Source organism: Canis lupus, chromosome 23 (genome assembly GCF_003254725.2).
Source record: "Canis lupus dingo isolate Sandy chromosome 23, ASM325472v2, whole genome shotgun sequence".
Classification (NCBI taxonomy): Eukaryota; Metazoa; Chordata; class Mammalia; order Carnivora; family Canidae; genus Canis; species Canis lupus.
Genome location: NC_064265.1, coordinates 29,080,315 through 29,105,828, shown reverse-complemented (window position 1 = coordinate 29,105,828; position 25,514 = coordinate 29,080,315). Strand labels below are relative to the sequence as shown.

The 25,514-nt window shown below is 42.7% G+C and overlaps 1 protein-coding gene across 3 annotated transcripts in view; it reads left to right on the top strand.

Moving 5' to 3' along the window:
• CPNE4 (copine 4) overlaps positions 1 to 25,514 on the top strand; it is a 670,646-nt gene that overhangs the window by 201,958 nt on the left and 443,174 nt on the right. Inside the window, exon 4 of one of the 3 annotated variants that reach the window (XM_025448963.3) lies at positions 7,223 to 7,379. In XM_025448963.3, coding sequence (XP_025304748.1) covers positions 7,327 to 7,379 — 53 coding nt within the window. In that variant the 5' untranslated portion in view covers positions 7,223 to 7,326. Of the gene's footprint in view, positions 1 to 7,222; positions 7,380 to 9,948; positions 10,411 to 24,604; positions 24,720 to 25,514 lie in introns of those variants that run through there. The other 2 variants (XM_025448965.3, XM_049099801.1) reach the window with 2 other exon arrangements.

Sequence of the window (25,514 nt, the reverse complement as noted above, 5' to 3'; positions counted from 1 at the left end):
AAGTACGGGCTACTTGTGGGCACATAATAAGACCATATTATCTTGTTTAGGAGATTTAGGGCAGACTTCTCAGCAGGAGGGAAATTTCTTGTAAGACTTTAAAAATAAAGCATGTATATGTATGCACTCATGCACATGCACATTGAGGGAATTCCCAGCACGTGAAAGAAACAGCATGTAGAAAGACTCAGAAGTAGGAGTCCAAGGACCTGAAAGAAATTCAATCTTGTTAAAGCACAGATACAGAGAGCTGGAGAGATTGGTAGTGTGAACCCAAGCAAGAAAAGTAGAAAGGAGTGGATCATGCAGAGGACCTAGAGGCCATGTTAAGGAGTTGAGACTATCCTGGGAGCAATAAGAAGGTATGAAACAGAGGAATGACATGATCTAATTCACCCTCTTGTTGACCCAAAGGAAGACATCTGGAAGTAATGAACTAGCAGGGTGACAGATTTAAGATCAGTGGAGGAAGTTATCAAAAATGCAGGAGTTAGGAAATGGGACTATTAGAATAAATTAAAGTACTATTGTACAGGTTTGACAGATGAAGTTGGAGAGTGAGCACAAGGAGTAAAAGGGAAACGGTTTGGAAAGAGACACACAAGGAGGGAGGGAAGAGCAGGACAGAGCCACATAGGGAGGGAGAAAAGGAGTGCTGAGTGGTTATCCCTGGAGTTCCTGAAAGGAGAGAAACAAGTCAGCTTGTCACCTACAAACTGTCGCTGCGCTGCAATTTACAGATTAACACCAAGATGAATGCATTTGATTTAGATTGTTGCTAAAGTTAAAAAATAGATTTCGCTACCTAGCTCATTCTCTCCATTGAATAGGTAATTCTTTACAAATGTATACGTATCTACACACATTGCACATTATGTAGAAGAGAGCTGAGAAAACCACTTTAGTTTTATCACATTTACATAGCTACGACATTGGGTTGTGTTTGTTTTTCTTCTTGTTCTATTCTATGGGCTGGGGTTGTAGTAGGAGTGGAGACCTTAGATTCATTTAATCCTTGGACTGAATTCTGACTATCCCTACTTACCGGCTCTGCAGTATTGGGAAAATTAATCTTTCCATTTCTTCACGCCTCCATTTTCTTGTATCTTAAAAAGAAATGACTATTCATGTATCAGTTTACTATTGATGTATCACAAACCACCTCCAAAACTCGGTGGCTTAAAATAACAAGCATTTATTAGCTCACAATTCTCCCCAGGCTCAGCTGTTTTGGTCATGGCTCATTCACGTGTTTATGGCCAATTGAGGGTTGGCTAGGAGCTGCTCTGCTGATCTTGCCTAGGCTGCCTCACATGCCTGGGCTTCAGCTGCAGTGGGTCATCACTGGCCCATCTCTCACTCATCCTCCAACAAGATAGCCTATGCTTGTTCTCATGGAGGTGGGGTGGAATGTGCCAGACCTCTTAAAAGTCTAGGCTCAGATTTGGCTCAGTTTCACTTCTGCTGCTTTCTCTTGGCCAAAGCAAGTTACAAGGCCAGCCTTATGATTCAAGAGGGTAGAGAAACATACTTCCCTACTTGATGGGAATTGCTGCAGAGGCACATTGCAAGTGTTGTAGATGTAGGGAGGGAGGGGAAGAACAATGATAATTTTTTGGAATCTCCCACACTGTTACCCTGCACAGGTGGGAGAAATCTATGAGAACATACTGTAAGGGCTAGTGTAGTGTCTGGTGCACATATGCTCAACACCTGTTAATGTCTCCGTTCCTACAAATACAACAGCAAGATCAGACACGATGTAGATCACCCACAGCATGCTGCTACAGGAGGAGGTGACAGAAACAGAACAGATAAACTTTTTAATATATGCCTCAGCATTATTTGTGCCTTTCCCAACCAGCAAGGGTTTTTAAAAAAGATTTTCAAAAGAGCAAAATTATAGGCCTTGCTTTTAGAAAAAGTAGGCAGTGTGGTCTCTCTCTTGCTCTTCTTTCTTTTTCCCCCAAGAATACCCTCAGAATGATAGGACTTCACCTTCTCTTCTCTAGAGGAACAATGTGTTATTTTGGTTTGCCTTTGATCACCGGTGATTCACTTTAAAGGCTGCGCTGCTGGAAAAATGCAGAAAGTGGAGTTGCAATCAGAAAAATGACTATGTAAAAATGTAATGCTCTGACTTTCTGTCTTTGTTTCCCAGAAGGTTTTTTGTATTTTTCTTTTTGTTTGTTTGTTTGTTTGTTTGTTTTGAGATGGGGAGTAGGGTTGTCACTTCTTTTGCCAGTTGAGAACCAGCCAAGCCAGGGAAAAGTCGGCTGGGTCCTAGTCCTCTGGCATTTCTCATCAATATTCTGAGTTCTGCCAGGAGTTAAATGGGGAGAGTCTTCCTGTGGAATTTGCCAAGAAGATATTTGACCTAAAGATGACAAGCAGATAAAGTAAGGTTTTTACTTACAAAATAGGCCAAAATGATGGATTAAATTAAATTATCATTCTGGTAACATCAAAAACCTGAAAATTATACTAGTTGAGGTAAAAAGCTGTGTATAACTTTATCCTTAGGAAACAAGTGAGAAAGTTGTGTGTGTGTGTGTGTGTGTGTGTGTGTGTGTGCGTGTGTGTTTAAAATAAGTCTTTAATTTGGGATAATTTTAGATTTACAGAAAAGTTATAAAGATAGTAGAGAGAATTTCCATATCTTCTCACCCATTTTCTTCTAGTGTTAACACATTTTATTACCATGGAACATTTGTCACAAACCAGCACTGGTATATTACTATTAAGTAAACTCTAGACTTCATTTGGATTTCACCAGTTTTCCCATTAATGTCCTCTTTCTGTGCTAGGATCCAATTGAGGGCATCACATTACATTTATTATTATGTTTAATATCCTCCTGTCTATGTTAGTTTCTCAATCTTTCCTTGTTTTGTTTAAGATTGACAACAAACAACAAACAAATGTCTAACCATCTAACCAATACTGTTGATAGTATTGCGTTTGCTTCAGCCCTTGCTCCTTTCTCTTCCTTTTTGCCCCAGATATAGTGGATCACTTAGTTATTTCAGGTTCCTTGATCAGGCTGTGCCTGCTCTTCACTTGGAGCCATTGTGTCGTTTGCTTGTTTGGAAAGCCTTTTGCTCTAACCTGTCTGGTCAATTTCTATAGCTTGTGAAGATAAATATCCTTAGTTTTTGCAGTGGTAGGAAAAAAATAAAAACTGTGAAAAAAGTGATAGAGAGACTGGAATAAGAGCCTTGAAATAAGCACATATGGATCAGAATCTGATGATCCTTACTCACAAGGAGAATTCCATTATGCAGTTGTGGCAAGAGCCAACTAGACCTGGATTTGAAACTCCTCTCTATAACTAACTAGCTATGTAGATTTTGACAAGGTCAAAATGTCTGTACCCACAACCCTCAATCTCTCTCAGCCTCAGTTTGCTAACACAAACAAAACAAAAAAGATGTGATACTCACCTTGTTAGGTTGCCATGAGACTTAAATATGATAATGTTGTTAAATCATTCAGCCAAGTTTCTGGCACACAGAACAGGCTCACATATTATTCTCTTTTTTCTGTAGACATCTACCTCTTCTCCAGGAAAACTATAAAATATGGGATAATTATTTTGGGTACCATTAATGAATGTCCCATTTCCTCCCTTTTGGCCCATTTGGCATATTGAAATGAATGATTCGTTATTATCTTGTTGTGGGTACAGACATTGTTTTGTTTCTTTTAGCCAAGATATTGTCCTCTACTCTCTCCAAAGTAAAGGAAACTGGAAAGAAAATTGTTTATCCAAAGTCATTAATAGAAAACTGTCCAGGTAACTTTCTGAGGATTTATCAGTTAAAAATACTACTCAGCTGTTTTAAAAAGCTGGAAACAGTGGCTCGCATCAGTTGGTAGGTTCATTTTTCTCATAATAAATTTGGTGATAACATGGTTGCCTTCATGTCACCAAAGACCTAGGTTCCTTTTATCTTTCGGCCTAGGCTGCCTTGGCAAATCCTGCTGCTTCATAGTCAGGTGATGGCTGACCCACCTTTACCTTCAGGCAGAAAGGAGGGAGGGGCAAGCAGGTAAGAAAATAAAGATAGATATCAACCGAATCAGTATGTTCTTCCCTCATAAGACTGTCATAGAAACTGTCCTATAACTTCCACTGCCATCTCAACTAGTGCTGCACAGCAAACCTTTCTGCGATGATGGAAATGTTCTGTGTCTGACCTGAGATGGTTAGACATTTGTGACTATTAGCATTTAAAATATGGCTAGTGTGACAGTGAAAGAAACCATCAACAAAACAAAAAGGCAACCAACAAGGGGTCCCTGGGTGACTCAGTTGGTTAAGTGTCTGACTCTTGATTTTGGCTCAGTTCATGATCTCAGGGTCATGATCTCAGAGCTGTGAGACTAAGTCCCACATCAGGCTCTGCACTGGGCATGGAGCCTGCTTAAGATTCTCTCTCTCCCTCCTGCTCACATGCACATGGGCTTTCTCTCTCTCCTTTCTCTCTCTCTCAAAAAATCTTTACAAAAGAAAAAAAAAAAGGAAACCTACTGAATGGGAGAAGATATTTACAAATGATATGTCCAATAAGGGGTTAATATTCAAAATATACCAAGAACTTGAACAACTTAATACCAGAAAACCCAAACTGACTGAGAGTGGGCAAGGAACATAAATAGACATTTTTCCAAAGACAGACAGATGGCCAACAGACACATGAAAAGATGCTCAACATCACTAATCATCAGGGAAATGTAAATCAAAACTACAATAAGATATCACCTTACACATCCCAGAATGGCTAAAATGAAAAAGACAAGAGATAATGAGTGTTGGCAAGAATGTGGAGAAAAAGAGACCCTCCTGTGCTATTGGGAGAAATTGAAGTTGATGCAGCCACTGTGGAAAACAGCATATAGTTTCCTCAAAAAATAAAAAATAGAAATACTATATGATCCAGCAATTCCACTACTGGGTATTTACCTAAACAAAACAAAAACACTAATTTGAAAAAATATATGGGGATCCCTGGGTGGCGCAGCGGTTTGGCGCCTGCCTTTGGCCCAGGGCGCGATCCTGGAGACCCGGGATCGAATCCCACGTCGGGCTCCCGGTGCATGGAGCCTGCTTCTCCCTCTGCCTGTGTCTCTGGCCTCTCTCTCTCTCTCTCTGTAACTATCATAAATGAATAAAAATTTAAAAAAAAAAAAAAAAAAAAAAAAGAAAAAATATATGTATCCTTGTATTCATTGCAGCATTGTTTACAATAGCCAGGATATGGAAACAACCTATGCATCCATCAATAAATGAATGGATAAGGAAGGTGTCCCACACAGAGAGATATTACACAGCCATAAAAAAGGATGAGATCTTCCAATGGATGGACCTAGGTGGCATTATGCTAAATAAAATAAGTCATACTGAGAAAAACTGGTATCATACGATTTCACTCATGTGAATCTAAAAAACAAAACAAATAAGTAGAATCAGACCTATAAATACACAGAATAAACTGATGATTGCCAGAGGAAAGGGGAGTAGGGGATAGGCAAAATGGGTGAAGGGGAGAGGGAGATACAGGCTTCTAATTATTGAGTGAATAGGTCATGGGAATAAAAGGCACAGCATAGGGAACATAGTCCATGATATTGTAATAGCATATAGTGACAGGTGGTAGTTATGCTTGTGATGGGCATAGCATAACATATAGATATGTTGAATTGCTAGGTGGTACACCTGAAACTAATGTAACATTGTGTTAAGTATACTTAAATGAAAAAAAAAGAAAGAAATTGACCCCCACTGGACCTCGATTTGAGTCACTCATCCTGTAAAATTATGAGAAAATAAGTTTCTTGTTGTTCAAGCCAAAAATAAAAATTTTTTTAAAATGTTGCTAGTATGACTGAGGAGATGAATTTTTAGTCTTATTTAAGTGGATTTCAATAAATTTAAATTTAGTTACATGAGTCTAGTGCCTACCATATTAGTGCAGGGCTGGACCTTTGTCACATGACTATCCTATCTGCAAGAAAGGCTGAGTAATGTGGGTTTGGGGCTGAGCACATTGCCACCTCCCATGAAATTGTGCTTTTCTTCATAAGGAAAAACAAACAAAAATGATTACAGGCTAGGCAAAAAGCAGTCTCTGCAACAGAGTGAGAGATTCGTACTAACGTTCCTTAAACCCAAAGGAATGGAGTCTTAAAGGGTTTATCACAAACATGAGGAGTGGTGTGCCTGGGCAGACATTATGTAGCTAAAAAGCAGAACCCCAGAGCTAGAGTTCACTTCAAATACCTTCTTTTCATAATGAGGAGACTGAGGCTTAGGGGGCTGAGAGGCCTAATTAAGAGATAAATGGGATAGTCTGCTCTGAAATAATAGCTGATCTAGTGTCCTTTAGAACATCACCCATGGTAAAATGCAAAATCTCAGAAAATGCTCTCTGCTTCTCTCTCTCTCTCTTTTTTTTAATGTAATAAAGAAAAGCTAGAGGGATTTTGATGCCACCTATTGGTAGACCAAAGTATAAGGCACCCCTTCATAGCATTAGCTTGTTCCTGATGGGTGAGGCACCAGAGGTCACACAGGGTGCCATAGAGAAGAGGACCAGACAGCAGAAGATCTGATCTCTGTGTCAGTTTGGAACATGTGTATCACTTCTCTCTTGACTTTTAGCATCATAGAAGGGCTTTCTTAGAGCTTTCCTTTCTGCTTTCCAGTAATACAACCTGTTTCAGGCATATACAGAAACACAGAAGAGCTATCAGTCAATTCTCAAAATCACACGAAAAAGAAAAAAAAAAAAAAGAACACTTTTTTTTTGAGCTATAAATAACCCTGGGGGGAAATGCAAGATTTTTATTTGATCCAAAGCCTCAAAACTAAATCCTGTTATTTACAGCCATCCCTTTGACTCGTTGAGTATGTAACCATCCTACAGCTTGAAAGAAAAAAAGAAAACAGAAATTCAATTTCAAAACAAAATGCTCACCCTGACTCATTCAGGGAAGGATCCGGGGTTTTTAATGCAGGGCATTGACTCTCTGCCTGTTTTTCCCCTTCATCATCTGCTACCTTAAAAAATGGTATCAACGGCATTGGGAAGAATCCACATTTCTTCCCTTTTGTTCCCTGGCTCCATTCCAGCATTTCCCTTGTCACACTGATGGGTGGGGTGCCTTTCATATTGGCATAGGACAGTGAGCGGATGTCTCCCCTTATGTTATCAAACAGAGACCCGGCGAGTGAATCTACTCAGAGCTGGAGCCTCCTTCGTGGCTTGGGGACACCAGTGTGGCAACCGTGACTCTGTGGCTCAGAATTAGATAATTTTGATTATGGCTGTGGAACCCAGCAGCTCAGAATCCATGAGAAGGAGAGTTGGAAGAAGGTGAGTGATACAAATAAGGGGATGTTGATGTCACAATTTTTGAAGGGACTCCGGCTGGTGAGCAAACTTGGTGTGGGGGCAGTAATTGCAACCATAGTTCATTAGCTGGTTATATGTCTTCACTTATAGAGATGAGCTGTTGATTTCATACGAGAGGTGGGAGTAAATTCTGCTTTATGTGCCCTGAGAAGAGTCTCTTTGAATTTACCTTCCATGTCATGCCTTGAAAAAAAAAAAAAAAAAAAAAACAACCAAGTTTCTGGAAAAAAGCTGCACGTGTGTTCTGCACACTGGCTTGCAGGCGACTGTTTGTTTCTAATTAGGGAGCTGAAGCCTGCTGGCAGAGGAAACCATATTTGTCATAAGTTGTGGTGTTGCATTTAGTTTATGTGTCTATGCTTTTAACACAGGGCCAAAGATGATTGTGCTGGATTCTTCCCTAGGAGTTCTGACTCTCTTCTGCACCATGTTTCGCGTGTTCAGCCATTCTTAATTGTCCCTTCAGAGCCTGCTTCCATTAACACTACCTGTTCTCTCATTAACTAGTTGTGTGCCCTAGTCTGGCCTTCCTGACCACCCAAACCCCGGGTTTGTTGTAGACATCATAAAGTCTCCCCGGGTAGATTGTGGAGAAAATTAGATGGGATGGTCACTAGAGTGCCTAACACATTGCCTGGAAATAGTGCATGCTCAGCACATCTTAATTCCTCTTCTCTCACCTATAAAATAAGAGGTTTGTGTTAATGATCTCTAAGGTATTTTAAAGAAATTTAACGAATGTTTATTGACCGCCTGCTAAGTGACAGATGTCGAACCAGGCATCGGGTCATAGTCACAGATAAGATGACAAAACAGATCTTCACTCCGTGGGACTTAAATTCCAGGGAACAAAAGTCAACATGCAAAGAAATGCATAATCACTTTCTTTTCTCCCCCTTCATCTTTGTAAGTTCGGTGCAGCTCAAACTTCATTACCGAGGCTATTACTCAAACCTGAAAGAAATATTTTCTGACTAAATATTTTCATGTTTAGTAAACACAGGCTGATTTTACTCAGCATCTGTCCCCTCACTCCTGGTAGGAAGATCTGAGACTACGTTGGAGAGCCAGGCCTGCGCTTCACTGAGTTGACGTGCGGATGAGTTGGTGACTCCACTCTGGCTCCAGGCGTGCTAAGGGGCACACTGAATCTTCCAGACACTGTGGCGGGCCTGGTGCTACAGTGTGATCCCGTATCCCAGGGCACATGGATTGGCTTCTGTTGAGCCACGTGACCCAAGTTTTTCAAACCAAAGTGAACCCGAGGAGCTTCAGTGTACAGGCAAGCTCGCTAAGATCCTAGGGTCAATGGTTAGTGCTATCCTACTTCAGAAGGTCTTGAGAGGTGAGCTGAGGGAAAAATCCTATATTATTATTATTTTTCTTTCTGAGGGCTCTTCCCCTGAATCTCAAAGATCTTCCTAATTGCCTCTGTAGGGGCACCTGCTCCTTATTGTATTATTTCTCTGTCTCTGCCCTTTGCAATCGAGAACTCCGAGGTTGATGAACAGTTCTTGGCTGATAACCTCTTCACATGAAGCGTGGTCTTGTTAAGAGGATGGGGAGAAAGAGCTGCCTATCTCCCTGTATTCCCGTGCATGTTATAACATCCTCCATGTCAGAGACAGCCTTTTTTTCTGACCCTTAAGGATTCTGGGGTCCAGTATGTGATTCTGATGACACCTGAGAGAGATGGTGTGACAGGATGCTACAATATGCAACAGGATAGTTGTCTGGTTTGTTTGTTTGTTTGTTTGTTTGTTTATTTATTTATTTATTTATTTATTTATTTATTTATTATTTATCTGGTTTATCTGCTGTTGTGCAAACAATCAGACACAATGCCCAGTATGTCCTTCCATCGCTCATTGATCTGAATTCGACTTCGAATAAGTTTCAGAAGCGGAATGCCACACTTGCTTCCTCAAAGTGCTTCATGCCATGTGGCAGTGGTTACCCCTTACATAAGACAGCATGTTTATATCTATTTTTAAACATAGTGCTCTCTAAGTATTTCTTTATCTCCTACTTATTTGTGAGCTGGATGTATTCAGGAAGACGTGTGATGAAGAAAAGCCCCCTTCATTCAATTATTCATGCATTTATTTACTAAACACACACACACACACACACACACACACACACACACACACAGAGCCGGCTCCTACCATATGCCAGGCACTTCTGTGAGCCCCTGAAGATACAGAGGTGGGCACTTTGTCTTCATCTCTGGTGGCTGTTGAGCATCATCCATCCAAGAAGTTTCCTTGAACGTGCACAAAAACAAGGACCGCTCCCACCCCCCCTCCCAGGTATTGTTGCTTTATTCTGAAGTGCCGACGAGGTGCAAGCACTGGAGAGACCTCAGGTGGGGCCCCCCGGAGCCCAGCGGGCAGCAGCCCCCCCGCCCCCCGCCCCGGGCCGGCGCTGGGCGGGGCCGGACTCGCGCTCCCCCGGGCCCCGCTCGCCGCCGCCGCAACCCCCCAGGGGGCGCTCGCGCCGAGGTTCCCCCCAGGATCTCGCCGCTTGCCGGGCGCATGGGTTTCGTCAGAAGGTGGCAATCTCCCCGAGAAGCTGCCGTCTCCCCGCCACCCTCGCGGGCCCGTCCCTTCCCCCTTTCCTCCCTCCCGCCTCCTCCCGCTCCCTCCGCGTACCTTCCACTTACTCCCGGAGTTCGCTGAGAGCTCAGCCTCCGCCTCCATCCAACATTTTCACCCCCTCCCCAGCCCCCCACCTCCGAGGATGGAGTCTGGGTTTCCGGAGAGACCAAACTCTCCGCTCAGCATCCCTTGCGGCCGCTGTTGCTAAACTGGCCTGAGAGGACGAAGGGGGGAGGGCTCCGAACCCCCCGCCCCGCCCCCGCCGCCCCCAACTACCCCGCCAGCCGCCTCCGCTCCAAAGCCGGATTCTGCATCCTAGGGTTGGGGGCGCGGGGGACAGACCTCGTCCCGGGCTCAGCTCTCTGCCTGCTCTTCGCGGCTGGCACCTCCAGGTAAGTCGAGGATGCAACTCTGCATTCCCGTGTTCTTGGGGCGCCACGATGGCAAAGTCCTTTGGGGCTGCTGCGTAGCAAGACCAACTTTTGAGACGCGCTGGGCTTCGCTCAGATTTGCTTGTTTATCACTGCTGTTGTGGTTCTAAGAAGCAGCTTACGGGCCCAGCCTTTAATCCAGGGGAACTTTCCTCCCATGCATCTCGTCTTCTGTCCGCCCGACGCGCCTGGGCTGGGGCGGGTGCGCGGGGTGGGGCGCGGGGTGGGGCGCGAGCCTGCGGAGGGGCCCGTCGCGCACCCGCCGGGGAGCCGGTCCCGCAAGTGGGGGACGCGGGAGCGCATTGCTGCTGTAGAAATCGGGGAGGGGAACAGTCCTGGCTGAAGTTGCGGCTCCCCCCCTGACCGTCAGGAAGCTATGGGATATTGCAGCGGGGGCCGGTGGCTTGACCCAGGTGCTGTTGGATTTAGCCTCTCCACCTCCTCCCTCACCCCCCTTGCAATGGGTCCCACTGATATGTGATTGTGTGTGTGTGTGGGGAGGAGGGGGCTCTCGGGCTTAAAACTCATCAGCAGGCTTGCAAGTCCCTTGATGCAGCCAAGTCCCTCAGCGCTCCTTCTTCTGTTAGATAAAGTAGCCAGGAGGGGAATTGGGGCCCGGGGTGGGACAGGAGGGACTTCAGGACTAAAGAGATCGGGACCCCTTGTGTTATCACAGGAGCCCGTGGATTGTTAGGGCGAAATCCAGGGAGACAATTCGGAGGTGGCCCACGCCAAGTCTACTGAGTGTTGATGACCCTTGGGGAATTGGCAGAAATACTCTTAGGGAGATTCACTCCCCTTTCCCCTATGAAGGAAGTGGGTGGGCTTTAAGGCGCCGGTTCCCACCCTGCCCTCCAGATCCGACCGCACCCCCAACCCGCGTCCTTGCGAGACTCCGGCTTCCAGTCCCCAAACTTGGGAGGCTCCAGGAAATATCACAGACTGCAGTGGTGATCCCCGGGTGCACTAGCTTAGGAAATCCGTGCCCTGGGGGTTCCGGAGGTGGAGGGAGGAAAGGTGAGCAGAGTAGCGGGGGGTGGGTGAGATAGGGAGGGGTGAGTATCCTGGGAAACTTTGTAAGAGAAATATCTGGAGAGACTCTCCCCCCTGCACCCCCCTCCAGCATACACACATTAACCCTCTGATGCTATAGGATTTCAGTGCCTTTGGAGAGGAGATGCCTCCGTTCCTTTGCACCTGTGTTCAAAACTATGCAAAACTAGCCCCTATTCTCTCCTTTCCTATTGTAGCTTTGCCAAGGATTTTAAAAGCACTGCTCTAATGGTTCTTGGCTCACGTGGTTTTCATTTTCTTAAACAGCATTTTTGAGCCGTTCAAGGTATTTAAAGTGTTCTTTAACTGAGACTAAAGCCTAGTTGTCTTAGGGAAAAACCATCTTAACTTCAAATGAAATATTCTTTTCTTCCCATTCCTTCCTTCGACTGCACCTCTTAACAATCCCTATTCTCAAAGATGCTTGTAAGCTTTAAAAAAAATTTTTTTTGGCTCTATGTCAAGACTACGTCTCCCCCCAGGAAAAAAAAAAACTTTCCCGGAGCGCAGGTATTCTGAATCTATGACAGTGTTTTGTAGTTAGTATACACTGGTTAAACTGCATTAGCACATCTCCCCAAGAGCCAGAGGCAAACAAGAATTTTACTTATATGATACTCGTCAAGTTTAGGAAGGTTCCACTTCTTTTTATTACTCAGCAGATAGAGCTCAGGATGGCTGTTGCTGTGATTAGATAACTTCTGATGTTTTCATTTCCCTTACTAAGCTATTTCTAGGTTAAATTCATCTTATTGGCCTATTTTTAAAGAAAGACTGATGGAGTTGCTCTAGCAGATCAGGGGGTCTGAGCTCAGAGTAGGTCAAAGGTACTCACATGTAGGGAAGTGGATCAAAATAGGAGGGTTGGCAAACACAGATAGGACACCTGAGTTAATGTGCATACTAATGGGGGCCAGAATCTCCTCATTTATCTCTGATGGGAAGATTCTGACAGCTTCACAAGATCAAACTCCAATCACATCAAAACTAGGTGATTTCCCTTGAGCATTATATAAAAGGAAGTATCAGTCTACAGCAGGAGTGGATGTTGAATCCTGGGCAGTTTTGAATGGTTGGGTGAGAAGAGCTTGCCTACAATGGAACCAAAGATCTGAATCCTTTGTTACTGTGTGAAAATTCTCATGACCATCAAACTTAGATCTTTCCTGTGAGTGGTCAGCTTCGTTTTTATCCTTCTGGACACACTCCTAGTATAATTTATTGGAAACAGGCACAGATGGGGACCAGTGAATTTCCCAGCATGAGACAACCACTTTACTAGAACTCCTAAGTATTTCTTTAAAAACCGTAGTTCTGAGGTTTGTGCATTGTTTTTTAATTGTACTTAAAAGACTTCCTGTTTATCTCTAGGTCTCTGATAGCAACATGGCATTTTGCTTGAATCATTGATTTTTTAAGGGGGATCCTGCTTTTAGAGGTTTTAATTAAAAGGTATCCTGTATTAAAGTGTTTCTTGACCTGCATGTGGATTTCTGATTAAAACATACCTCATTCCAGTTAGTAGGAAAAGAGGCATTATCTGTTTCCAAAGAAGTTTTAGGTAGTATTAAAAAACAAACAAAAAACAGATGCTTTGATTCTTCCTATCATCAGATGATTTGAGTCCACCATGACTGAAAACCTTATGATAAAGTGAGTATAAAAAAAAAAAAGAGGAAAAAGTGGGTTAATAGTGGAATCTTTATTTTCATCTGTGTTTGAGTCTTTTGGAACCCAACTGAATGTTTTCATATGGTTTGCACCAAGCCTTTTTCTGTATCCTGAAATATAACACTCTGGATCATTATGACCACCTTTATTCACATAAAGGATTTTTCCATTTAGAGGCAAATGTGTTGGAGGTGAACAGTCAGTGTGTGTCATTACACTTTCAGGGGGATCTGAATCCAGAACAAAGGATGAGAAGAGTACTTTGATAGCATCAACCTGATAGGTTGGGAAAAAGGCTCCACACTAATTGGAAAAGTCACTTCATGAGTCTTTGTATTTTTTAATCAGAGATATGGCCAGGAGATCTGTATTTCATTCATTTTGAAGAAGAAAAAAGGCTGGATTTGTTCTCTATCTTTGATCTTTCCATTTTTGCCTTGTTAATATTTTAAAACAAAACAAAAACCCCTTTGGATCTATACAGTCACCCAAAGTCATATTGCCCTGGCAACGGTAGCCGGTACACCAGAGTCACAAAATATCAAACAGAAAATTTTAAATGCATTTAAAGTAAAAATGTCACATGGTTCAAGACCATCCTATAGTGCATTAGAATTAACCTTCCAGTCTATAATAATAGAGTTGCATTTGATTCTGCCTTTCTCCTGATTGAGTGTAGATGATAACAGATTACAAGACTCTAATTTTTTTAGGATGTCCTAAGAATTCTTTAATGGCTTTTCTTTTGAGGGAAGCATGTTATGAAAATAAGTGGGCTGGAATCCATTCTTTGGATAAGGTGTTTTATGTGGAGGTTGGTGGTAAGTCCAAAATCAAGCTCAATAAATGGATCAGACATGATGTGCTGTCTTCTGTGTGATATTGGGAGTAGACAATACATAGAAGGCCTCAGCACTAAATTCGATTAGTGGATGTCTCCTAACGCTCGTGACTGCATAATAAAAACATCATAGTGCCTACGTCTACTTTCTGTCTTTTCTGCATAGGAATCTCATTTATGTGGGAGCTTTCTGTTTAGTCTATGAATTACTATATATATATATGATATATAGTGTATGTTTTTTCTAAGTTGGCAAAGCCTGGAAAGTCCTTTCTTTGGCTCTTGTATTCTTTGGAAAGCCTCTTGACAACCACTGGCTTTTACATCGGTAAATATTGAAGGCAAGTTTTGAAAAGTGGAAGAAAGTGGTAAGGATGCCTTATTTGGGAAGGTTTATTCCAGTCCTATGATTTTAGTTCACTCCTGGGGGCTGGGGGAGGAGCCAAGTTAGAGCTGGCCTGTGGTGGGCTCATTTCTAAACTGTGAGCAACAACTTTATCACTTTGAATCTATGCCTCTCAGAACTGGAAGAGAGTTTAGCAATAATCTGTTTGACGCTAGCTGTTTAATTTGACAGATGTGGAAACTGAACCTCTGAAAGGCGACTTGCTCAAGATGAGGAGACTCACTCAACAACCCTCTCCTCTCTTTATAGAGACTCAAATTCCCTGGAGATAATTACTGTGATGGTGCCAGTCTCTGGGGTCATGTGCACTGATAATCTTCCTGATAGTGGGGTGGGGGGACTTCCACCTCCATTGGAATGTTTGGAGGAGTAGGGTTGGGACTTACTACTTTGCTCTCTCGGAGCCAATGCAATATTTACCCAATAGATGTGATTAAATTTGTACAAAATCATTGTCTGCAGCCATTTCGGAATGTGCATGTTTTGTGAAGAGTTGTTCATGCACAGTCTTAGTTTGCTATTTTAAATGTCATAATTGAATCAATAAAGTAAGCAAAGAGATCTTATGAGTATTTACGCTTCCAGGAACTCACAGGGGAATCTTTTATTCTGTTCTAAATTGGAGGTCTATTCAAAAAGAACAAACTCTAAAATGTCGTTTTTCCATCTTTGGCTCGAAACATAATATTTCTAACTCTGTATTTCTTATTACTTAAAAAAACCAGACACATTTCTTCTCTTTGGATACATCAGGGGGAAAATAAAGTATTTCAGGTGAAGCCCAGAAACCTTCTCAGGTTTAGGGTGTAGTGACTAAAAGACCTTCCCGATCCAAGAGATTTCACATCTCTGCAGGACAATTCATTGCACTTTGAGGGAGAGGAGGAACAAATTAAGGTCGCAGGAGTCCAGGGTGAGGACCGCCTCTACTAGCTGTTGAGGCAAGGGGGAAGGGCTGGAGAGAGTCGGGATTCAAGTGGACGGTCGCTAGAGGGCGCCGGAGCACCAGCAGAGCCCACCTGGGACCATGAACCTGACTTCTAGGCTCAGGGATGGGGTTTCACTGAACCCCAAAGATGTGCTCAGGTATGAAGTATTGGTTTTCCCGGCGCCTCTGACTCTCCAGTCCAAATTGTCTCACTACAGGGAGAAGACTAAAGATTTTGCCTTCAGAAGGCCACCGGGGTGCTTCCAGGGCCTGTGTGGGTTGCCCAGTAGCTGGACAGCCTGCCTGCTCTTAGGATTCAGCATGACTGGCTGTGAGTCTGACTGCCTGCCCTCTGCTTCCTGACACTGGAGCCTCTTCCCAGTGGAAGAACTCTGGATTCAGAAATACCCAACTTGAACTTGGGGCTTGGAGTTTTCAAGCTGCTGACAGAGTAAATTACTTCACCTGCATTAGTGTTAGCATCTGGAAAAGGGGCTGGCGGTGGCTGTGAATGTAGAGTGTTGATAGGGTCCAGTATTTCAGTGGGCAGGCAAATGCTAGTTCCTGTGTCCCTTCTCTTAAAAGTTCCCCCAAAACTCCATTCTTTCTTTTCCATCGGAGGTTCTGTCTCCTGTCTCCATCTCCCACACTCTCTCCCCCTCAGCAGAAGGGTCTCATTTATTCATCTGTTGAATAATAATTAATCACAGCCTTTTTTAAAAAAAAAAAAAGATTTTGTTTATTTATTCATGATAGACACAGAGACAGAAGCAGGCTCCATGCAGGGAGCCCGATGTGGGACTTGATCCCGGGACTCCAGGATCATGCCTGGACTGAAGGCAGGCGCGAAACCGCTGAGCCACCCAGGGATTCCCCTTAATCACAGCCTTTATGCCAAAACCTGTGGTAGGCACTGGGGATAAACATGATGCTCCTATCTTGAAGTGGTGGGCCTGAGGGGTAGGCAGGTACGTGAGAACAGACATTAAAACCCAGGGAGGGTAAGTGTAAAGAGAGAGATGAACAAATTATGTGGATTAAGAGATAAGGGAATCAGGGGCACCTGGTGGCTCAGTGGTTGAGCGTCTGCCTTTGGCTCAGTCGTGATCCTCGGGTCCTGGGATTGAATCCCATATCAGGGTCCCCACAGGGTGCTTGCTTCTCCCTCTGCCCATGTCTCTGCCTCTCTCTGTGTCTCTCATGAATAAATAAATAAAATCCTTTAAAAAAAGAGTTAAGGGAATCATTTGCTTTGTCTCAGAGAACTTGGAGAATGGTCCCTCAAGTCCTTTATACTCAGGTATGTTTGCTTCTCCCTGGATATCAAGGAACCTGGTCTGGGGAGGGTGATTCTGAGGAATAGAAATATGGGGGTTGGCGGAAATCTCACTCAGTGTGCTCTTAGGTTTGTGTGTATGTTCAGCAGTGTTGAGAGAGGTTCTTACATCCAGTCAGCTTGTACCACCCCCCTGGGTATTTTCGCTTCATTTATATCATAAGATAAATGTCTATGTAATTGACATAATCCATTTAAACAGGAAAATGAGTTTTAAAGGAAACATGATAGAAGTATAACAATAACAACAACAAGGAACTCATCGCTAAGTGGTGGGTTGGGATCAATCTAAATAAGAGTTCTGTTTTTAAAATATTGAAATATGTATTCAATATATAAAAATGAAAAATAGGGTTGCCTGGGTGGCTCAGCAGTTGAGTGTCTGACTTTGGCTTGGGGCGTGATCCCAGAGTCCAGGGATCGAGTCCCACATCGGGCTCCCTGCATGGAGCCTGCTTCTCCCTCTGCCTGTGCCTCTGCCTCTCTCTGTGTCTCTCATGAATAAATAAATACAATCTTTAAAAAATAAAAAAAAGAAAAATAATAAGGGTAGTAGTAGAATGGTGAAAAGAAATGTTTTATCATTGTCTTTAAAGTGACAGACAAGCTTTTAAGTTATTTGGAGACCCTAGGGGCACAGGGTACTTGATTTGATGTCTTTGTTATATTTTGTACAGTTGTCTCAACTTGTAACTAAGAGACAAAAATTCCAGTGACAAAATGGAGAGAAGTCAGGGAGGTTTATATGTGAGATCTTGTTGATGTGACATCAGGGCTGGGCACAAATAGTTGCTTTGGTGCAGGGGGGCAGGATGGGCTAATAACATTCATTAAGGCTTATGGAAAATAAATGCTTCTTATGGAGTCAGAGAGGGTGAGAGCTGTACAATCCTATAAAATTAGGTACACCGCTTTCCCATTTTTCAGATGAAGAAACTGAGGCCCAGCATGGTAAAATCACTCTCACAATCTGTTTGCTGGTTGATTGAGGGCAAGACAGAGGTTTCTGCACTCTTTGTCCTGGCTCATGCTACACCTATCTTTTCTCCCCTTTTTGTGCTTCACAGGAGCAGGACTCTCTCTGTCTTGTTCACTGCCAAGCCCCAAATGGGGCCAGGCACATAGCCATTGCTCAAAAAGCTTTGGTTGACTGCATGAACAATGTCATTTCCTTCTTCCTCACACTTATTTCCGAGTGTACCAAGAAATCACTAGGTTGCAATGCAATTTGGTCAAGACAAATATTTGCCGAATTTTGTCAGGACACGGGCTTCAGCTTTGAAGGTAAAAAGACTGTTCGCATTCTGGTTTTGCCACTCCATTGCTGTTTGGCTTTGGGAAAATTACTAAATCTCTCTGAACCTTATTTCCTTGTTTATAAAAATGTACACCATACAAGGTAGCGAAGGACCTGCATCATAGGTGTGCACTAAGTGTTACCTTTTCCTAGTCTTCCACTCCTCCTCTCCATTCTTCTCTGAGAAGATTTAAAGGAAGATACAGTACTTTCTCAAAAGTGATTTTAATTTATTTCAGATAATACACATTTATCTTGCATAAAAGAATAAAATTATTGCACTGTATAAACATAAACATATAATTACTAAAAATACTAAATATAAAAATATCCTGTGGGTTAGATATTATTAGTCCCATTTGAGAAATAATTGGGTCAAGCCCAAAGCACTCACAACAGGGGAGGACTCAAGTCTAGGGTGCCCCCGCCCCAGTTCCAAAGCTAAGGTGCTTTGCTCAAATCCATGTGTCGAATGATCTTTGTTTCTTATCCATCCTTCTATAGCTGCCTCTCTCACGAAGGCTCCGATCCTCTTTTTCACATGCCCTTGTGGCCTGGCTGGGCTCTGGCTCCTGCTGTGTAGTATCACCATGTGTGGTCATGCCTACTGCCTGGCGTATTACAAGCTTTTCTGGGTAACCGCTGTATAGTGTATGTCTTGTGATAACTCCAGAGTGCCCAGAACCTTCTGGTACATAGATAACTCTCTGTCACCCTGTATGCATGCCCATTCCCTTAAACATGTATCCTGTATGAGGGCCAAGTTTGTGGGGGGCTACAGTGTATATTGAACTTACTCAAAATCAACTCTACACCCTCTCTCATTTATTAAAAATACTCTTACTGTACTTTGATGGTTCTATATCGTATAATCTAAATTAATGTTTGAAGTTGTACAGGTATATATTACTGTAGATATTGTACATGTAATATAATATACTTGATGAACAGTTGATGGGATTTTTTTGAGGATTATTTTGACATTGTGTGATTTTTACTTCATTCACTGAATCATAGTCCCTATCTAAAATGTGCTCCATTATATTTACAAGGCTATACTTTGTACTGTGTATATAGGTTGGTAGAATTTTTAGTGAAAAGCATAAATTTTTAGTCAGGCATTCTTGAATTTGAATCCCAGCTCTGCTTCATCTCTTGAAGTTCAATTTCCATAGATGTAAAATGAGTAATGATAGTGCCTATGCCCTAGGATAGCTGCGAGCCTCGAAGGATACAGCACACGTCTGTAGTATTCCCAAGTGCCCATCAGGTTGTAAGCACATGGAAATTACTCAAATTGTAACTAGTATTGGCTGGTGGCACCCCTCAAAGTTTAGAGCTTATGAGTAATTACCCTAATGGCAGTGGTTTGCTATATTGCAAGGGAGTTGTGAGAACTAGGAGTGTGTTTATGAAGGTCTGATAGAAATCAGTAATAAAATATATGCTTTCCGCAGCTACTACACAACCATTTACCTTTCTTCTCTCCCTCTTCTGTTTCCACTCACAAATTTTATGCCTAGCTACAAAAATGACTCAAGGGTTGTGCTGGGGTTTCTCTAAGATAAAACTTCATCTGTCTCTGCTGGTTCCAGCTTTCTTTCAGATGCAAATTGTGTTTAGCACTGGCCCCCAGATACACAGCCAGGATGCAAAATCAGTCACACTGCCTGCCCTGCAAGGCCCAGCAACAGATATTTATTGTATTTGACTTTATGTATCATCTACCGTTGTTCAAAAAGGATTCTAGGCAGCCAGCAATAGACATATTGGGTGCTCTCAGATATCAAAGTCCAAAGTGCTACTAGCATAAAATACTCTTTTCAGAGAGATACAATGCATGTCTCAAAGCTGTGGTTCTCACGCTTAGGACGAATCAAAATCTCCTACAAAACTTGTTACAACACAAGTAAATGTCTTCTGGCCTCTGCCAGGTTCTGATTCAGTGGGTCTAGCACTGGAGCCAGTTAATGTACATCTCTGACAATTTCCCGAGTGATGCTGATGCTGCTGGTTTGGGGACCACCGTTTGAGAACCAAGTCTTAAATATTCACTTTATATAGACAAACTGCATTTTCTATCCTGCGGAGTACAACTGAGAACAGCATTAGCAGGAAAGAAAGGGCTCTGATATTTACAGGGCTATGACATTTGCTATGTGCCAGGTATCTCAATGGTCACTTTATGCATATTATCTTATTTAATCCTCATACCTGTCCAGTCAATCAATTCATAACTATTTATTGAGACCCTATCATGTATCATGCCATGTGCTGTGCTAGGCTCAGGGGATATGGAGTGAACACACAGACATAACCCTGACCTTCTGGGTATCATGTTTCAACAGGGAAACTTGCTTGAGCAGAAAATTATAAGGGTAATTAGTCTGATCCATAGAAAATGGAAGACCAAAGAAGCTGAGTAACTTGGCTAAGGTTACACAGCTAATGGGAGACAGAGGAAACGAAACAAACTTGAAAATGATTTTACTCCAAAATGTGTACTCCTTCCACTAAGCCAGCGGTTCTTAGACTTTTTGGTCTTAGGACCCTTTATACTCTTCAAAAATTATTAAAGACCCCCCCCCCCAGGAGCTTTTGTTTGTTTTTAAAGATTTTATTTATTTATTTATTCATGAGAGACACAGAGGCAGAGACATAGACAGAGGGAGAAGCAGGCTTCTTCCAGGGAGCCCTATGCGGGACTTGATCCTGGGCTCAGGATTTTTTTTTTTAAAGACTTCATTTATTCGTGTGTGTGTGTGTGTGTGTGTGTGTGTGAGAGAGAGAGAGAGAGAGAGAGAGAGAAGCAGAGACACAGGCAGAGGGAGAAGCAGGCTCCATGCAGGGAGCCTGATGTGGGACTCGATCCTGGGTCTACAGGATCATGCCCTGGGCTGAAGGCGGCACTAAACCGCTGAGCCACCTGGGCTGCCCTGGGCCCAGGATTACGTCCTTAGCTGAAAGCAGGTGCTCAACTGCTGACACCCAGTTGTCCCAAGAGCTTTTGTTTGTTTAGGTTAAATCTGTCTACATTTACTATATTGGAAATTAAAATGGTTCACCTTTTGAGAACTGTTGCACTAAACCATGATGCAAGTAGTAGCATTTTTCTTAGATTCTCAATCTTAATTTGTTTTGATGACTTTTATAGCCAGCAAATATGAGATACATCTCATCTCCTCCTAAACTTTTTTTTTTTTTTAATATGGGGGACTCTCTTAAACTTTAGCCTGTATTTCTAGTGATGGCAACTTCCTAAAGAAAAGGCTGACCTTGGGGCACCTGGGTGGCTCAGCGGTTGAGCGCCTGTCTTTGGCTCAGGTCATTATCCCGGGGTCCTGGGACCGAGTCCCACATCAGGACTATCTGTTTAAGTCTCTGCCTCTTTTTGTGTGTCTCTCATGAATAGATAAAATAAAATCTTAAAAAAAAAAAAAAAAAAGGCTGACCTGCTTGGGAATTGCTTTCTTAACATTTTTCTGTGTGTAAGTATGCATGTGTATGCGCATTTACGATAAGGCAAAGCAACAGTTAAACTGTGTCTATCCCAGAACAAACTGAGATATAGTTGCTTTATTACTCATCGAAGGATCTCTATCCCAGCCAAGGGAATTTAGAAAGCTACGGTTCATGAATGTTTGTGACATGTATTGCCTTCAGGGTTCCCCAGGGCATATGCCACCAAAAGGGAAGCCCAAGGAAACAGGCTAAGGGCTTGCTCCTGCTGCCTCATTACTGTGGGAGGAAGAGATGAACGATTAGACTCCAGAGCTGTGGCTTTTGTGTAGTGTTGGCAGCTAAGTTGTATTTAATTGTGGGTTAATGACTGAAATACTGCCTTTTCCCATCATTTTTATTCATTATCTAACTGGAATGAGAAGTCCTAGTAGATACCTTCCTTTGGTGTCTAATGGTCCGTGGTTGTTCAGACACTGATGCTCTGGCCGACTCTTAATGCTTTATGGCATCGTTAAGTTTTACTGAGTAAAATCAACCAAATCAGAGCTGACATAACTCAATGCGGTTTTCAACCGATGATCAATGAATTCAAATTTCTTTTTATTTTCATAGAAACCAATGAACTAAGGGAGATGCTGCAGCAAGCAGTGTTAGGGTGGTGATTTAGATGTAGCAGATCCTTGAATGAGAAGTTGGAAAGAGGATATCTTCCAGTCCTTTGTTTGGTCTTTTTGACAATAAAAATCTAGATCACTGGTTCATGGAGAAACTTTAAAAATGTTTATCCAGATGTTTGGTGTCACAGAGGCACATCCCATGGCCAAAACAAACAAATAAAAAAATGAAATAAAAAAAATGTGCTGCTAGATGATTATTTGTCATCTTCCTTAAAAGCTGAAATTTGACACAAAGCATTTCTGTGGGTTGACCGGAGGCAGCATAGATTCCTTCACACTGCATCTCTTTGTAAAGGGCACATTCCGCTTGATAATTATAACTTTGTAAAGGAATTCCCTTTCTGGAAAGTGGCAGTTAGAGGAGGGTCAAGGGCATAAATGAGTGTACCAGCCAGTTGCATCTTCTTTTCACTTACATCAAACAGGAGTCTATGTAATATGTTCCATGAAGGCCATGTCCTGGGAACCCTTTCAGCCAAGTTTTTGATGCTATTTTTAAGTTGTGAGTTTTTGCCCCAAATTCTCAAATTCTGACTCAACGGGCTTGGGTGAGCAACACATACTCATTTTAAGTGATGAACCTTGTTGGTTTTGCAGATTGATGGTGTCACTTTTGAGATCCCCTTTCTCTAAAGCAGACGCAAACAGGGAAGGATGCTGGCCCCCTGCTCCCCATCTGCCCTACCCAGGGAATACTCAGGGAAGATCGGACCTGCCCTTCTCTTCCTAAACTGGGGAGAAGAGATAATATCCAATTAGGGAGGCTCAGTGCTTGGTCATTTAGATGAAAACTTCTGTCGCTTTTTGCTTGGATGGGCAGGAGCAGTTCTATTTATGATTTCCATACCTTCCCTGTGTTTTATGGATGGTTATAATAGCTGAATATAAGGTTCATTCTCTAAACTCATTGTTCTGTGCTTTTTCCTTTATATATACTTTTTAACTTCTATGAATCTAAGGAAGGTGTGAGATTAAATAAGGCCTGATTGAAGCAAACTTGAGATCTACAGCCCAAAAACATCATTGTCAAATGAGATCCACTAGAGGCAAGCGTCAGCAAAGTATAGCCTGTGGGCCAAATCCAGCATGCAGATTTTTTTTTTTTTGTAAATAAAGTTTTATTGGAACATAGTGACACCTGTTATTGCTGAAAGTTACTTTCATACTACAATGCCGGAAGTGGGTAGTTGTGACAGACTATATGGCCCACCCAGCCTGCTATCTTGCTTTTTGTAGAAAAAGTCTGCTAGTTCCTGCACTAGGAACATATTTCTATTTAGCCATCTCCAGAGGGGAAACATATGTAGACATAAAAAAAAATCCAAGGGAGTATTATTCTGAAATTTGGACTATAGACCAAATATCTAATGATAGAATTTTGTTGCTGTGCATTGTAAAGATCTTGTACACAGTAGATGCTAGTAGGATGAATGACTGTGAATTTCTAGATGAATGGTTTATGATCTGGGTTCCATTTTCACCTTTATAAAATCAAAGTATCTGATTTGATCTCTAAGGATCCTTTTTGCAGGATTATTTTACATATTAGAGAGAGAGATGAGGCAAGACACCCTTGGTGCCTTGTACCCCAGTCTGCCAAAGTGACAGCCACAGCCTCTTGAGTCACCAGCAGTCATGTTCACTTAGCATCAGCTGGAATTATTACCCAGGGTCAAAAAGCATGACAGTCTACTGTCACAGTGTTATCGGGTGTTCTACATGGAGAGAGACATGGGGATTTAACAGTTGAGAGCATCAAAATCATGCTAAATGCTTGCTCTGAGTCACTTTATGGAGATGGGCTTGAAGAACATGCTTATTGTTCATGCTCAGCAGCTCTTGGTATAATCTTGGGCACGTACCAGATGTGCCCGATGTCCCTCTGCTCAAACACCAAAATCATAGGTGGAAATCACATTCCCCCTGGCTTCCCAAATTGTCATATGGTGGGTTAGAGAGCTACTGATTACTTCATGGGGGATGGAAGAGGAAGAGGTGATGGTAATTTCCTGGCTCTTACTGTCCTCCACCCCTGGCGGGGAGAGGAATAGGACATGTGTCATCCCAGGAGAAGGAGTCATGCTTGTGGCGTGATTTGGGAGGCCAACTCTTACTTCAGTGCATACATTGTGCCTCTCTCTCTCTTTTTAAAGATTTTATTTATTTATTTGACAGAGTACAAAAGAGCTCAAGCAGGGGGAGCAGCAGAGGGAGAGGGAGAAGCAGGCTCCCTGCTGAGCAGGGAGCCTGATGCAGGGCTCCATCCCAGAACCCTGGGATCATGACCTGAGCCTAAGGCAGACGCTTAACCGACTGAGCCACCTAGACACCCCCATTGTGCCTCTCTTTAGGAACTGGAGTTCCCACTGTCCCCTTTCCTGAGGAAATAGCCAGGATTTCCATGTGCTCGGTTCCATAGATTAGACTAAGGGGTTATCATTTATTCATTCATTCATTTGGGAGAGTGACATGCTGCCTTTGCTGAGACGGAGCAGAGTCTCAGCCTCTGCATCCACATCCCAGGCTGCACCCGGTTCCCTTTAGGCACTCTAGCATCCAGAGCACTGGGCTCAGAGCAGCCTGCCTGCCTCCCCTCCTGGTAAGTGACTTACTCACTGGCAGGTCGGACAGCTGAGAGCAAGCAGGATTGTAAGCAGCCCTGGGGCCGGGGAGGGGAAAGCCAGCGCACAAGCTCTTGGCTTTCACTTGCAGGTCCCAGACCACTTTCTCTTGCTCTGGAAGAGGAGGGGAGGAGGACCAGATAGGGCAGACACTGGCATTATGCAGTTTGGGCCATGTTGTGACTCTGGTACCCTGAAGCTCCACGGGTGGAAGTGTGTTGCAGGGGAAGACTGCTCGATCCTTCTGGCCGAGGAGCAGCAGAATTTGTTCCTTTCTAGGATGTTAGTTTCTGAGAGCTCTTCTATGTATTAGGATACATAGAACTTCTGAAAGCCATTAGTTTTGGGACTGGAAGCAGAATGACTGTTTTTTGATCGGCTGAAGTATGGCTAATATTGCAGTTCGGTAAAGTGTCAGGATTATGTCAAGCAAGAGCATTGAGGCAAATTTTCCTGAGCCATGAGTTTCGTTTCGTTTCGTTTTTTTCTTTTCTTTTCTTTTCTTTTCTTTTCTTTTCTTTTCTTTTCTTTTCTTTTCTTTTCTTTTCTTTCTTTTCTTCTTTCCTTTCCTTTCCTTTTCTTTTTTCTTTTTTCTTTTTTCTTTTCTTTTCTTTCTTTCTTTCTTTCTTTTTTTTTTTTTTTTTTTTTTTTGAGCCATGAGTTTCATCCTGGTCAGCTCTCATTCTGTTTTTAAAAGTAAGTGAACAAATGATATGCATGTGATTGTAAATGTTCCTCATTCTTTTAAATGTGTATTTTCATGGGTCCCCATT